This window comes from Caretta caretta, chromosome 3, assembly GCF_965140235.1.
Source record: "Caretta caretta isolate rCarCar2 chromosome 3, rCarCar1.hap1, whole genome shotgun sequence".
In the NCBI taxonomy this organism is placed as follows: Eukaryota; Metazoa; Chordata; order Testudines; family Cheloniidae; genus Caretta; species Caretta caretta.
Genome location: NC_134208.1, coordinates 209184503 through 209201103, shown reverse-complemented (window position 1 = coordinate 209201103; position 16601 = coordinate 209184503). Strand labels below are relative to the sequence as shown.

General features: G+C 42.9%; 1 protein-coding gene across 2 annotated transcripts in view; it reads left to right on the top strand.

Moving 5' to 3' along the window:
- TTL (tubulin tyrosine ligase) overlaps positions 1–14949 on the top strand; it is a 31877-nt gene extending 16928 nt beyond the window's left edge. Inside the window, exons 6-8 of one of the 2 annotated variants that reach the window (XR_007355556.2) lie at positions 3500–3643; positions 5136–5266; positions 11492–11584. Coding sequence is in view for 1 of the 2 variants with exons in the window: in XM_048842312.2 (XP_048698269.1) it covers positions 3500–3643; positions 11492–11606 (259 nt within the window). In the remaining variant the exon portion in view is untranslated. Of the gene's footprint in view, positions 1–3499; positions 3644–5135; positions 5267–11491 lie in introns of both variants that reach the window. The other variant, XM_048842312.2, reaches the window with a different exon arrangement.
- The last annotated feature ends 1652 nt before the right edge of the window (positions 14950–16601 follow it).

Genomic DNA, 16601 nt, shown 5'->3' with positions numbered 1-16601 from the left:
CTCTTCTTCAGACTAAATAAACCCAGTTCCCTCAGCCTCTCCTCATAAGTCATGTGCCCCAACCCCATAATAATTTTTGTTGCCCTCCACTGGACTTTCTCTCTCCACAGCCTTTCTGTAATGGGGGGGGGGGGCCAAAACTGGATGCAATACTCCAGATGTGGCCTCACCAGTGCTGAATAGAGGGGAATAATCACTTCCCTCAATCTGCTGGAAACACTCCTACTAAAGCGGCCCAATATGCTGTTAGCCTTCTTGGCAACAAGGGCAAACTGGTGCCTCATATCCAGGTTCTCGTCCACTGTATTCCCCAGGTCCTTTTCTGCAGAACTGCTGCTTAGCCAGTCGGTCCCCAGCCTGTAGCAGTGCATGGGATTCTTCCATCCTAAGTGCAGGACTCTGCATTTGTCCTGTTGAACCTCATCAGATTTCTTTTAGTCCAGTCCTCCAATTCGTCTAGGTCGCTCTGGACCCTATCCCTACCGTCTGGCATATCTACCTCTCCCCCCATCTTGGTGTCATCCACAAACTTGTTGAGGGTGCAATCTGTCCCATCATCCAGATCATTAATGAAGATGTTGAACAAAACCAGCCCCAGGACAGACCTCTGGGGCACTCCACTTGCTACCAGCTGCTAATTAGACATTGAGCCATTGATCACTGCTCGTTGAGCCAACGATCTAGTTAGCTTTCTATCCACCTTATAGTCCATTCATCCAATCCATACTTTTTTAACTTGCTGGCAAGAATACTGTGGGAGACGCTATCAAAAGCTTTGCTAAAGTCAAGGTACATCATGTCCACTGCTTTCCCCATATCCACAGAGCCAGTTATCAGGTTGGTCAGGCATGACTTGCCCTTGATGAATCCATGTTGATTGTTCCTGATCATATGCACAGGAGGGCTGAATGAGGGTTGCATGGGCAACCTTAATATTGGCATTTCCTAACTTTTGAGGGTTTCACATTGCAAATGGAGTGTCCTTTTGACTAGTTTTTTTAAATGGATGTAATATTGGCTTATTGGTGGATTCCTTTTGTTACATCATTGCTGGCCCCAGGTTATTCCATAATTTGCTCAAAATGTGGTTTCTTGCCCGTTTCTCCGGAGAAGCTGGTCCTGGGCTTCCTAAGCCTGTGTGCTCTCAGAAGAACAAAGATACAACAGAAGGGTTGGGATGATGTCATAGCCGGGAAGGAAAGTCATTCCAATTGGAAGCAGAAGGCTGTACTGTGATCTCAGGCTTTTATATTGATTTTGTAATCTAAAATTTTTCACTGTTTAGAACGCTCCAGTAATGTGCCTAGGAATAAGGATGCAGGCTCATTATAACATCCTATTTAAACCCATTCCCTCAGAAATGATAGGAGCTATTTCAAGACATTCCTCTCTGTATGGTTTCCTGTTACAACAAGTTGGTTCCTGTCCTACAGCTGCTGAACCATGGCATGACATTCCATCGTGAGCTGACATTTCTGGACACCTGCTCAAGCGGATAATCAGCTGAGCTCTTTCAAACTGCTGCATTTCTGTGGGCTGGTTCACCCTTCGCTCTGTTTCAGTGCTCTTAGACTGATTTGTGAAGCCATGTGGTGTACACTTGGGTTGGATTCACTATGACTTGGCACTAAGGTGCAAGTCTGTAGCCCAGCAGCTGGAGCAGGGTCTGCAGTGCTTTCTGCATTTGTTCCATCCCATGGGGAGAGAAGATGCACAGAGCTAGATCTCCCAACTTGTCTACGTGCTGTCCTTGCACATTGCTGTGCATGGGAATCCTAGGGAGCTGAAATCTTGGTAGGAGCTGTGCATACCTCTTGCACAGCCAGCTGACAACACGCTCCCCTTTTATACATCAGATCCACCCCAGTCCTCTGCCATGAGAGCCTCCGCTGATTCTGGGTACTAGCTGGCTGGAACTGGCTCTGCAGCAGTGAGGTACAGTAGAAAGGAATGAGGTAGATAACAGGCACTTCCCCCATCCTGACCTCTTTGTGCTGCTTATGTGGACAAAGGGGCTAGAATCTGGCCCTAACTTTCCTTGGTGGGGGAAGCTCTCAGTGGCACAAAGCTGTCCTAGTCCGCTCCTGCGTCAACTGCCCCTCCCACCAGCATTGGGGTGGGCTGAGCGTAGCTGTGCTCCCCCAGTTCTCAGTTGGCATGTGATTTCGTGTCCCTAGGCAGCTCTAACGTCCAGGCTGGAGGACTTGTGACTTGTGGATCAGGGAACTGTAACTGGCCCCCTCATAGCTCCTTTCTTTCTTGAAATGGGGGCATCGCTCTAGAGAAGCACTTGAGCCAATGTGTGATATTGCATCAGGCATGCTTCTCCCCCAGCTGATGCAGCTAGTCCTGGTCCCACAAATCCTTGCTCAAACGAGTAGCCTTGGAGAGCAGCCCAGTGGAAGTCATTGGGACTGCTCAATTGTAAGGGTTTACAGTATTGGCTCCAGTTTTGTTGCATATATTGGGCCCTGCTTCCTTCAGACCTAATGTAAACTTTAATTAGATTTATGGCAATTTAACAATATCACCCTCATTGATGTTAGTTGGGGCCCTCTGCATCGCTGACTTATGCCACACTTACAAAATATGCTTTTGCTTTGCCTTGATGAAAACCCAGAATGCTTATCATGTGCACAATGTTTATTCTTTAGTCAACAAATGCAGGTGTGTGTGGAGTTTATGTATACATACACATATACTGGGTAGGTACATATATACATATATTTGTATTCTCTACACTTGATAGTTTGTCGAAGCATCCTGTGTGGTGAATAATAATCGTGATTGTCTACTTGAAAGAGAAATCCTGTTTTAATGGATAAAGGTTGTTAATTAGGTCACACCCATGTTGCTGGGAGGTCACTCTTGCATGTCTAGTGTCCATAGTCATTCTCTTGTTCTAAATGCAGATAACAAGAGAGCACGTCTCGGGCTCGTGATTAGTAGTCTGTTGTGCATCATTCCTTGAACCGATTTTGGCTTTATGCCATTCCGTGTTGTTGGAGAACACAGAAAACGTGTTGAATGTCACAGGAATACGTTGAGCTGCTTCAGAGATGTGCTAAATGATAGATTTTGTAAAGAGTTGTTTTAAAATCTTCTTTGTGCTCTTGTGCATTTCTTTCTTGTTCTAAAGCCTGTGGTATTATGATGTGTCCCTGCCATATTCAATCCTGGTCCAACTCTCAATAAAATCAGTGGTACGGCTTCAATGGGGTTTGGATCAGGCCTTTAGTTAGTGCAGTCAGATATATTTTTGCATGAGTCAGATTTTTTTACTATCTCTCTTTATTTTTGACTGGGCACAATAGCAAAAAGTAATAATAGTATGAGGAACAAGTCTGTTCCTGATCCACTTTTTCCATTTGCTTTTCCCACTGCACAGTGCCCTTCTGATCGCTGTGCTGTGTGTCTGCCTGCTCCAGGAATCTAGAATTATTGCTCTTACATGTTTATTGGCTGCTAAGTCAGATTTTGCATTTTTTCCTTTCCGCAGAAGCTGCCTTATGTGTATAGAGCCTGCAATCAGCACCAAACACCTTCACTACCAGAGTTTCCAGCTCTTCGGCTTTGACTTCATGGTAGATGAGGAACTGAAGGTCTGGCTAATCGAAGTCAATGGGGCCCCTGCCTGTGCCCAGTGAGCATCCTCTTCCTGTAATAAAATGGTAGCTCCCGTGTACCAACAGCACGGCACACCTGGTCTCTTGCTGCTGTAGTTCTGAAGAAGGTGTTGGCTTTCCTCTCTGCTTGGTGGAAAGCTATCATTCCTGAAACTGAGACCAGATACTTGCCTCCAACACGTAGCCTGCTGCTCCGTAAGCTTGGCGATCTAGGTGACCCTGCCTTGAATGTGCTCCAGAAGGAGGCCCCTCGCTCTTGTGTGGGGCTGGAGAAAGCTCTCCCTGGCTGCAGTGCTCCAGTAGCTACAGCCACATGGCACGCCAGAGTTCTGCCTCTGTGCCAGAAGGCACATTTCCGCTCAGCTGAATTTCTGTAACTTACACTATTTCTCAGCAGGAATTTGTCGTTATCCCTCTCTCCAAGCCCAGCAGCAGCATGGTCAGGGGAGGGACTTACTGGGAGAGGCCCTTCGTACCGGTGGCTTTTCCCCAGCAGTAGTGTGGGCCAGTCCAAAGGCTGAGATGCCCACTCCTGGACTTGTCATATGAAAAAAGCTCTGCTGTTCAAGTATCTAGCTCCAGTTTCAATCTGTGAATGAAAACTCTATTTGTGAAAATGTAAATGGAACTGAGAAGAGTTTTTTTGGTTCTTTTTATACCTGTGGGAAACAGGCAGAAATTGTGGAACTGAAGATTAGTGGGGGAAGGGGAATGGGCGGAGTCATTGGTGATTAAGACGGGTGTGGCTAGTGGGTGGTACTGACTGCCTCTGGATGGTGGAGAGGTTAGTGGATGGAGATGTAAATAGTTCAGGGACTTGGTTTACTAAGGACTGGCCTTGACTTTCAAGTTAGGTCAACATAGATACGGTGCTCAGGGGTGTGAAAAATCTACACCCCTGAGCACCGTAGCTATGCACACCTAGCCCCAGGTGTAGAGACAAGTAGGTCAATGGAAGACTGCCTCTGTTGACCTAGCTACCATTGCTTGTGGAGGTGGAGTTCCCACAGCAACGCAAAAACCCCTTCCATCACTGTAGGAAGCACATACACCGTGGCACTACAGTGTCACAGCTACAATGCCATAGTTTGCCCCAGTAGTGCCCTAGTCTAGATGTGGCATAAATCTAGGAACTTCTGGAAGGTTGGCAGAGCATCTGATAACCTGGCTTTATATAAAAGCTGGCTAGCTTTTCAGCTGTTTGTCAGCTTTACCAGCCTTGTTTGTAGTGTGCAGTAGGTGGTGGTTTCTCATTTCAGCTATAACAAGTGTGAAAGCTGCTGGTCAATACTACGAATGCGGTGATTAGAATTTACTGAGTTCACGCACTGATACTTGGTATATATCCAACTTAAGATGTATAATGTTGAAAGAGGTGGTAGGGAAACAATCAATTGAATGAATTGAAATAATAAGAACAGATAATTCTTCTAAAGCAAAATATTAACATTGTCAACAATTGTGAAGTAGAAGGATAGAAATCATTTGTGCTCATCTCTAACCATGCAGAAAATCAGTTTCTTCAGACTCTTCAAGAGCAAATGTACCATTGAATGAAACTTTGTCTGTTGAAGTGTAAGAGAAGAACACCGATGAGTATGATCCTGGAAGTGAGACTTTTTTGATGCTGTCACCAAAAGGTAGGTGCAGTGATCATTTAAGTCTCTGTCCCAGGCCTTCCAGCAGCTCTTCACTATTGGTTCCGTTCAGGAGCAATTTCTCCTCTTCTGACAGCCAATAAATAGCAAAGAGCAATTGATGGTTGTGCATTAAAAACAACCTGAAATGCAAATACTTTAACTTGATAAGAAGGCAAGATGCTTCCTTCATGCCAATAACAGAATCCCCTTCAGTGGTGCACAACATGAGCACTTTACTTAAATTCTAACAAACTGAATTCCTTTATTGAGCATGTGCCAGAGGAACATCATGACCAGTTTAAAGGCTCTATTTAAGAGGGTCAGCTTCTAGCAAAGAAAATGCTCCAGGCCTCCTCAGACGTGGCAGCCACTGCAGAATGGTCTAGTTCCACTGCGGTGGTCATGAGAAGAGTGTCTTGGCTGCAGATGTTGGGCTTTCCGAGAGAGGTTCAGAGTGCCATTGAAGAACTCCCCTTTGACCATTGTAAACCCTTTGTGGATTTGACAGATGCTTCTCTACACAATTTAAAGAAGTCGAGAGCCCCACTGAGATCTCTTGGAATTTATACTACTGAAAATAAGAGGAGATTTAATAGGTCTCTATCACAGACCATCTGAACCTCTGGCCAAGAGACCAAGATACTCAATAAAGAAACCTCCATCAGCTATGATTACATCTTCCCAGCCATTCACTTCTAAGCAACAGTGCCGATGACTCAGTCAAGAGTCTCAAGCATCCAGTCAATAGGTATTTACAGCTGCAAAGAAAAAAACAAATAATATTGTGTCCATGTGGGTGAAGATGCCATCCAAGGAAGGGGTGAAATATGGGAGAGAAATCTTTGCCATTTCCTTGGACTGAGCATAAAAAGATGATAATTTTCAGAGATGCAGTCATCCTAAACTTCTTATGTACAGTGTGGGCATTCAGCACACTGCTTATACCTCACTGAGAAAGAAGTAAGGCCCAACACAGTTCTAGTGCATATTGTGGTTCAAATCTTCTTCCACAGACACCATTATCCTCTTGGTTGGTTGAAAAAGGAGGATGGATGCAATAGTAGTGGAACAATCAGGAAGATTGTATCTCTACACGTGCATCCAACTCCTAAAAGTGTTGGAACTTGAAAATGAGAAGAACTTTGATCAAAATACAGCTTGGCTTCTGCACCACAAGGGTTCTACAAAGAGGCATTAAACTTACAAAAGCAATTGAGGATTGTTTTGAAAGGACTTGACAGGTTACAGGTTGCTGACACTGTCATGGTATCCTGGGAAATTTGGTTTGACCTAATTTAACAAAGAACGGCAATCACACGAGGACCAGATTTTAAAATGATTCAGAGAAGCTACAGAATCAGTCATGCTGGCTAAGCAATAGACAGATCTCAAACACAAGGGCATAGGTGGAGCCCAGAACAGGAAGAAGTGCCTGATTCATGCTGGTTGGAATATAATCCTGAGTTCCTTCCCTGTCACATTTTAAGATGAAGATCCAGATTTCTACCCCAAATATGTTTGTGAAGGAGGATTTGCTCCATAGTTCATTCCACCATTTTGATACAAAAACTGTAGAAGCAAAATCACAGATGACAGAACAGTCAGCTTTTAAAGGACCTGAATCAAATCAGCAACAATTGAATGTCTGTTTAATCCTATAAAAGAAGAGGAGTACTTGTGGCACCTTAGAAACTAACCAATTTATTTTGAGCTGTAGCTCACAAAAGCTTATGCTCAAATAAATTGGTTAGTCTCTAAGGTGCCACAAGTACTCCTTTTCTTTTTGCGAATACAGACTAACACGGCTGTTAATCTGAAACCTGTTTAATCCTATGGGACTGGTTTGGTCATAAGTGTAACAGGCTAAGTGCTGGAAAAGCAAACAATTTGGGGAAATGTATTGGCTTCTGCAGAAAGCTGCAAAATCGTTGTGGGCCTACCTAGTAGACTAGGGACAGACTCAATGATTGTTCTTACATTTTGGTGAATTATAGAATTGGAAGGGTGGGGTATTTTTGGACAATAGCTGAGGGTTTATATTCAAATAATACACGTGCTTTGGTTTCATTTCATAAAACCTTTCCTGGGTTTTTTCACTGGTGTGTTTTGTGTTTGAGAGAAATTGCTAAAACTTAAAATCCAATGGCAGGTTTCAGAGTAACAGCCGTGTTAGTCCGTATTCGCAAAAAGAAAAGGAGTACTTGTGGCACCTTAGCGACTAACCAATTTATTTGAGCATAAGCTTTCGTGAGCTACAGCTCAAAATAAATTGGTTAGTCTCTAAGGTGCCACGAGTACTCCTTTTTTTAAAATCCAATGTTTGTTTTTAAAAAAAAAAGAGAGAAACTTGGGTAAAAGGCACTTTTGGGTGACATTCTATTGTCCAAGTAATTTAACTATCCAAATATTAAGCAATATATTTCATGAACAAATCAGCAGTGTCTGTCAGTGGAACAGTGGATAGGAACAGGTTTAATTTAATGTTGCGTAGAGAACTCTATCACCTCACTCTGCTCCCAGTGGTGCTTCTGGAGCACCTGCCCATTCCCTGTTGTTGCTGCAGCTGTATGCTCTTGACCTTTTGGTCCCAGTGCTCAAAAACAAGTGTTGCATGCCAAGATGAGGAAAATCCAATTGTAAACCTTCAAAAGAGTGTGTTGCTGATGCAGTAGGCCTGCAAATGCTAGCAGTTGCTCTGTGGGAATGTGGTTTTGAAGAGCAATTTAAAGAATGTGTTCTTCATACTTCAGACAAGACAGTGTATTTCACCCCTACCCTGCTGTACTATGAACAAAATATAGGGGAGCCTAAACCCATGTAAATGTGGGATTGGTTTATCATTGGCTATAATAAATATCTCAAATAGACCTGGAAAGTATATAATTTGTGTAGAGCTGCATCTCAGATTTTGAAGACAGATCCATGTTGCATCAATGCCTGCAAAGGTGTTCAAGAACCATTCACCCTAGTGAAAAGATGCCCTTGTAATGCCACCAACTAGATCTGCCAGGAGTTGGTTGAACTTACGCACGTGAGTTTCTGGAAAGAAGTGTAAATATTTTGCATGTGAGGAGTGTGGCCTGGCGTGGCGGTAGAGGAGCAGCTGTGTTGGGCTCCTGACTTAGGTGCTCTCCTTCAGAAACTGCCTGTGACAGGCTGCCCAGCTCTTGGGTGGCCCCTGGGCAGCCTTGCTCTGGTGGTGACTCTGGAGGAAAGCTCACTGAGCCAGACAACAGCCTGTGGCTTTGGAAGTGAATTCCCTGCCGTGGCTCAGATGCAGCTCAGGAAAGCACACTCCAATGGAAACTAGGTGCAGATGGGGAGCTTATTTAGACTCAACGTTGTATCAGAGAGGTGTGTTACTCCCTGAGCAGGGGGAGAGAGAAGGAGTTTAGGCTGACCAGGGCAGGGAGCTCTGGGGAAACAAGTTCAGTTTATTCAGTGCATTCCATCTATGCACTCTGAGACTCTTTGGCGAGTTGGTGTCAAATTGGCTTAAATTAGAAGCCCTATGATAAAACCCTAATGGAGAGGGCGATCTAGGTTCAAACATGAACCTCTGGAGAATCTCTCTTGTCATTGCACCCAACTGCAGAACCCTTTCCAAGGAAGTTCATCTTTCCTTTCTGGTTTGAGAGGCCATATCCAGAAAGGAGCAGCGCAACTAGGGTTTGGCGGTCAGCCTTTTCACTTGCTAAGGGCTTCTGTTTTTGCTGATAGCACTGCATAAGGCCCAGCCACAGAGACAGGTTTACAGAAAATGATTCTTGACAGCTAAGGAAATCAACACAAAGGTCCCCCAACTAGAGACAACACTGGGCATTCTGCATTAAAACAGAGAACTTGTATTAATATTGCAGCAAGAACCGATGCTATTCAGAAACGGATGCAGGACGTGGAATTGACACAGAAACCAAAAGAGTGAGAGAATGTACAGGTGTGGGGTGTGGAACCTTTAATTTAAAAAATGAAATACTTAACCAAAGGCATGTTTTGTGTTTTAATTTACAACTATCAAGATGACTTAAAAAGGAGAATGTTCTCTTCTCCTAGCATTCTTTAAAAACTGGTACCCGGAGGTCTAAGGATCCATTAGAAATGAAAGAGAACACAGAATGCTTGCCAGACATCCATCTAACACCATGGTTGGGAGAAAGACACTGACTTTCATAAATTGTCAGATTTGATACAGAAATAGTCTACTGAAAGCAGTGCAGGAGAAAGGATCTGGAAGCTGAAGGTATGCTGAGACAGTTGCACAGGTGAAAAGACCTTGTTAATCCTGGTAAAGAAGGCCTTGGTAGGGAAAAAACATATCCGCCTCTGTTATCTCCAGCCCCATTACAGTACATCTTCAACAGAAATTGCCTTGTTTGTTTTAGGACAGTGACAGTCACCAGAGATGAAGAAGAATATCTGCATCATTGAAACAGATAAATATTCCATCAACATGGAACTCGTTCGTCAGTCCTTGTATGCAATCTATAAAATCCAGGAATGTCACTCTGTCACCCTGAAGCCTGTTATCTTTGTAGAGTCAGTGTGAAGCGATGGGCACAGCTACAAGCATGGATGCGGGCTCTTTTTGTTCAGAATATAACCAAGTTCCGTCGTCACCGGATTTTGCAGTCTATCACTGTCCAATTTTTATGTTCTCAGACACTCTCTGCTTTTTTACACATGCGACTTTACGAATTACACCCATCCAGCAGCCCAGATTTTCAGCTACTAATATTGTGACTCACTGACACTACATGTATTGATAGTGCCATACCATCCCATGTCAGTAAACGTAGGAAGGTCTAGAGCTGTCTAAGCTGGGCAGTCTTAGCTGTGTAGCTCTTGCTGAGTTAAAATACCTTATCAAATATTGATGCTGTTCACTAGACTGAAGTTTGTCTGGTCGTTCTGTCTCACGTTGCCCCACAAATAAGGCTTCTCCTCTCATCAGAAGGTAGGCCTAGTTGAACAAAGTCCATTGTTGCTATGCCAGAGATTAATTTGTCCCTTCTTTAATTTTTTTGTGTGTAAAAACATCAAAACACTGCTCAGAATATCATTGATTTTGAGTTTGATGCTTGGAGAAATTGTGTGTGTTTCATAACCTCTGTGTGTGTGTGTGTGAGAGAGAGAGAGAACGAACAATTATACTAGACTGATCTTAGGTTGATTTGTTTTTCCATTATTGTCTAGCCCCTTTGGAATGAGCCTACCTTGATCTCTGTTGACAGTGCCCCTTGGCTGGTGCTGATAATACCAGCTTCATGAAACTTACTGTGACGAAGCACAACTAACTCTGCCAAACCATTGAAATCCCTGTGCAGTGCCACACAAGCAAACCTCATTTGCTGTTGCATCCTACTGCCGTGTTTCTTCGCAATACTGAAGCATCAAAATTACACGACTGTGATGGGGGGGAGGTGCACCTGCTGTGGACTCTTCCACAAATGTGCTAAGTATCTTCTGCAGCATTGACATGGTCCCTGAATTGGGGTTTCCATTTGGCAGCAGAGATCTCCACCAAGTTGGCTTTACTCTTCTCTGCCCATTTTGTATCAGATAAGGAGACCTGAATGCATATGACATGGAGCTCTTTTTGCTAGGTTTTCTTACTACTGCAGAATTAGTGTAGTCTACGCATCTCATGATTTAGGGTGGAATTCCGCTCTCAGGTGAACATGAGAAAGTTCACTGGCTTCAATTTGAGCTGCACGTCTGTATCTAAGTCCAGGATTAATACCTACCATAGGAATGGTTTGGTAGGAACGTTTTCTATTATAAATAGGATTAATTCAGTGTGCTAAACAGTAATTTGAATCTCACGTAATTGTGAAGATCAGCAATTTTCTTTTTTTCCCCAAAAAATGTCTTGTGCTTCAGTTTAATGTTTCAAGTTAAGTCCCTACTGCTTTTGTTCTATAATCTGTTCTGACAGTAAATAAATGTAGAACTACCCACTGTGATCTTGTAGTCCATTGCAATAGCTACTAGAAGGCATGGATTTACGATTCCATCTTTGCTTAGTTGGAGAGAGAAGTATAGTAAAAGGGATGAGCAGCCTCCCGGGTAGTGAGAGAAGAAGCTAGAAGGGAAAGGGGTATTTATACTAATGCCAAGATAGTATAACTGCTGCTAGGAAAACTTGAATGAGGGTAAAGAATGTTCAGTGTGTCTCTCTTTTCCTGTTAAAATATCTCATTCTGATTTTTCTCTCTTTTCTTCTAGGAAACTTTATGCAGAGCTTTGCCAAGGTATAGTGGATGTAGCCATCTCTAGTGTCTTTCCCCTCAGTGACATAGTGCAAAAGCAGAGCCAGCCATCAATATTTATGAAGCTGTGATGACAAGACCATCTTAGCGAGACACATGGGAGAGTTGCCATCTGTCGATTCTGAGGGAAGGCTGTTGGATCATTGACTTTAGTATCATGCCAAAAAGGAGGAAAGAGAGACAACTTTTTGGAAATTCACGAGGAAAATATAAATAAAAGAAGGCTTCCAAGGAGAGTCCAGGATGAGCCAAAGTTGTTCAGACAACTCTGCCTGTGTTTCACCAAACTATGCTTTGGAAACAGCTCATGTGACTTTAATAACTGAAGCAAATCTCTCTGGGAGAACAGCAAAATAATGTTTAAAAAAAAACAGGAATACAATAATATTGTATTATCTCGTCCTTTTCTAAAAAGAAACCTTTTTTCCTTTTTTTTAAATAAGGCAATTTAATGAAGAGTACCATTGATGTGGGTTTCTTGGTTCATCACCTGCTGCAGTTTTAGTGCCTTAGCTCAGTCCCCAATAGGTAACTCCTTTTTGTTCCTGCTCCATTTGTGTAGAGGTGAAAAGCGGTCTTGTTTTGTGGGATGTGTAAAAGAAGAAAAAGTTAATTTTAAGTCTGTTTTAAAATCAGCTAGCGAAACACCCAGTAACGATATGGCAAAGGTGGCACCACTGAGGGTACTGTATCTAATGTGATGAAGTAGCCTAGGGGTTTAAGGAGGTTTTATTTACTTGTATCCATTGTCTAATGAGATTTGAATCGGTTGTCTGTCAGTCTGACGCAGTTGGAACCCCTAGAAAACAAGTACTCAGCCCCTCCCTCACCGATCTGCAGTTTTTAGGGAGCCTAGGTTGACATTCTTGTTGAGAGCGTTGCTGTAACAGAGTCTGACTTTCCTGGAAGGCTTGTTCAGAGGGGCATTCAAATTATCTTAGTTCAGCTCTTCTTTCAGTTTTTATGCTTTTAATACCTTCGTTTTTGTTAACCAAAACAACACCAAGGGACTCTGGCAGCCTCTTTAAGATGCATCTGAGGCTTGAAAAAAGAATCCTTTCAACCCCACCAGTTGTTTCCCTTTCAACCCAACCAATTTTATCTCTCTCCATTGGACAAACATTGCATTTTTTAGCACTTACAAGTCAGCACCACCGAAACATGGCTGTGCTTTGTGCCCCAAGCATCATCAGTCAGTAGAAATAGGCTCACCTCTTGGGGAAAGCATTTGATGATCAGCTGGTGCTGCTGTAGAACAGCAGGGAAACTCTTGTTCCATATTGTGTTATATTGTGATAACCTTTTAAAAAAAAAAAAAAATTAGGTCAGTGAATGTAGAAACTCACATTTTTTAAGTATAACCTAAATAGATATATGAAATCCTGGGAACATTCCCCACATCATAAACAGACCCTTTAAGTTACAATTTTTAACCTAAATAGGTTGGCTGTGTTTCTTTGTAGAACACAGTGGGGTCCCTAATAGCAAACTGGGTACTATAGATCATAAGTGTGTTCCGTATTGCAATGCAATGTGTTGGAAATTTTCAGTAGGAATAGAGAGGTGGAATTTTAGATTTAATCTTAGTGTTTAAGAAGTAATAATCTGTGTCTGCAAATGACTAATACTAACAAGATCCCCTTTTTCAAGGAAACCAGTAAGATTTCTATAAGCTATTACGCGTTTTCAATACTGAGCTGCTGCAGTTCTCCTACATGCATTGCATGTTGCATCCTAGCATATTTTATGATTAGATTTTTTTTTCTACATATTTTAAAAGGTCAGTGAAATGAGGCAGCTTCCTACCAAACAAGTGTGCATGACTGAATGAGAAGCAGAGTCTGATACAGAAAAGCATGAGAGACTTGTTTAGAAGAAGGATCTCTCTTGTGTGGTGCACAATCCCCACAGGATGCTGTTGTGGAACACTGACATCTGCACCTGAATCAAATCCAGCAAGAGTTCTGGCTCTGCTGGTCGGATCAGAACTACATTCTGTTGTCTCTGACAGTTGCTTTGGGTTGAGGATACTTACATTAAGGGTGACCCAAGCAAAAGAAAAGTGGCTCCTGCTACCAAAAAAAAAACACATTTAGGAGGTTCCAAGCTTCTGATTGGCTGAGTTTAATAAGCATTGAGTTACGTAGTCTAATTTTTCCCTCCAGTGAAATGTCTGAGCACTCTTACACACTTTCCTCGACTTAGGGTTGAGATTTCCCATCTCTGAATTGTTTCCAGGGTAGAGCTCTGTGAATGAATGAAACTGTCACACTTTGCCAAGTCACTGGTGTTCATAAATCTTGGCTCTATAGCAAAGGGAGAGACAGAAGCATTTCTGAGAGGTGTACGGAACTTTAAATCTCATTGCTGGGGCGCACTGGGGGAGTTTCTGTTCCATACCTTAATTATTTCGATCCAGAACAGCTAGATTTGGGGACGGACTCAGCCACTCATCTTAAAAGTCTGTCTATTTGAAAACTTTGGCCAGGTGGCTATCAGATTGTCACTTCTGCCAAAGTGCTTCATACTCTTGCTGGCTTCATTTATTTACAGCAAGTAAATAACTTACTTCACAACTCTTCACACCATTGCTGCTTTTCTGCAGATCTCTGGGATCTAGCATTGAAGCTGCAGAGGTCGTTCCATTGGTGTGAGTTTTCTGCTGTAACGCCAGTTGAACATCATCTGTACATCAAGCCAGACTGCAGGTGAGACAGGAAACATCAGTGAAGCAGTTAAGATTCCTTAGCTGACTAGCATTCTTTCCTTATATCAGATGGCAAAGAACAGGCCTTATTCTAGGGCTTGTATGGGGCTGCCTGAGCTCACTGTCAAGAGCCCAATTACCTTGCTTGGCGGAGGGGCAGTGTAAGGCCAGGAATTTTGTTTTGCAAAGGGAGTAGCCAGGTGATTTGAGTTGGGTTTTCACGGCTGCAGGAAAAAAAAAGGAAAACTAATTTTAAAAATTAACTTGAAGTCTCCATTACTGTGGAGGCCAGGAAGCCTATGAGGGGGACAGACGGGGTTTGTACTGAAATGAACCCACAGAAAGCCTCAGTGGGGAATGTTGGATAATCCTAACTCATGTGACTACAAGCCTAATAAGGACACGGGCGCTATCATTAAAACATCAGTCAATATTTGAAGCGTATGCCCCCTTTAGTGTAATCTGTCATGAATTCCCAGGTACTGGAGTTATATATAGGGCTGTCAAAATCCAATGGCTAGCAGATTGCCACCATCACCATAAGAGGCTGCCCCTCTGATACTTGATAACATAAGTGTGTTGCTGCTGTGCAAACTTCTCTTAAGCAGTAAGTGTGAAATGAGCTCAAGTGTTGTATATAAATATCTGTGAAAATTTGATGGCAGATGTAACGTGCATTTGAACTATAAAGTGGTTGAAATATTGTATTCCAGAAGTTGACAAGAAAGACTGCTCTCACTGTGTGTACAGTGAGCTCACGTGTGAATGGTGGGGTAGAAGTTCCAAAAATTGATGTCTAAGTTAGGGTCCTATGTCCATAAGGGGCCTGATTTTTCAATAGAGCTGAGCTCCCAACAGCTCTCATTGATTTCATGAAGAAGCAAAAAAAGGCACAAGCCCAAATTTAAAAAAATTCTTTTTAGGTCACCTTTTATTTCCATTTCACTGATAGCAGTAGTAACTAGATAGTGAAGTGCAAATGAAAAGCCATCTGGCTAATACCAGTCAGTCAAATGGAAATCAAAGGTGACTTTAATTGAAAGTGATGAATTTAAAACCTGGGTTTGCCCCCCTGGTTTCTTCCTGATGTGTATGAAGTGAGCCTGGAACCTGTGGTGAGGTTTGGCTTTGCACGTGTTTTTACCTTTAGAAGTAGCAGGAATGTCAGTCTGGTCTCATTGGTCTTGCTGGATGTTGGAGGACGTGTATTGTGAGCTCTCATTCATTAACTCATTACTGGAAGAGGGAAGGTGGTGTGGACTATTTAAGGCCATGGCTACAGTAGAAAAAAGGTGGGGAAGTGATAAGCTCATGTTAGCTACCCTGTGTTAAAATCCTAGTACAGACAAAGTAAGTTGTAGCTTTACCACATGTTAGCTGGTCAGAGTAACCCCCAGGTTACCCCCCCCCGAATTTACCTGACCAGAATGTATTAAAACCACACCGTGCTTTGCCTGCACTCAGATTTTAATGTGTTAGCTAACATGTTTCAACACGCATTTTTCCCGGTGAAGACAAGGGCTGGCAAAGATGTCCTTTATTGAGAATGTGTATCAGACATGGAAGTAAAATAGGTATGAACCAAAAAAAGAGTTTAAACTAAAACTCTCTCCCCTCTCAGCTTTCGCTCTTGTGATACCCTCATTTTACTAGCTGGTTAGCCAGTTAAGACTGGGCTGGAATGTGTAAAATAAATTAGGGGAGGGGGGATCTTAAAGGTCTTAGGCCTTTTTTACCTCATAAAGAAGTGAAGAAAAGGCACAAGCCCTGAGGCAGTTGACATTTTCTTCCTTTGCAGGTCGCCTTTAAGAATTAATAAAGGTTCAGCAGCTGTTCCTCTAGTGTGTTCAGTGTGTCCCTATAGGGAACTTGTTGTATAGGATATATATATAGAGAGAGGAGAACATCTGCTTAGTGTGAGTCCAGCTAGTTGGGGCAGTAGAACCCTTCTCCAAACATGCTCTTGTAAGCATCTTGTTTGTGTGCTGTGCTCCTAGGGGAGACTGATAGAGCAAAGCCGTTAGCATAGTGTGCGAGATGGATCATGCTGAAGTGACTCCAGGCAGCCTCCTCCCACCCTGGTTTGATGGTCCCTGGATGAGCCTTGCAATCCTGTAACAGTAATCATGGGACTATTGTCATTCAGGTGTGGGAAAGTCAGAGAGAGAGATCTTACTTGTTCTCAGGATGTGCAGTTTCAGTGGGGTGACCTGCTGAGCAGGTAGGGACTGTCATCTGTGCCCATCATTTTACAGGTTTCAGAGTAACAGCCGTGTTAGTCTGTATTCGCAAAAAGGAGTACTTGTGGCACCTTAGAGACTAACCAATTTATTTGAGCATGAGCTTTCGTGAGCTACAG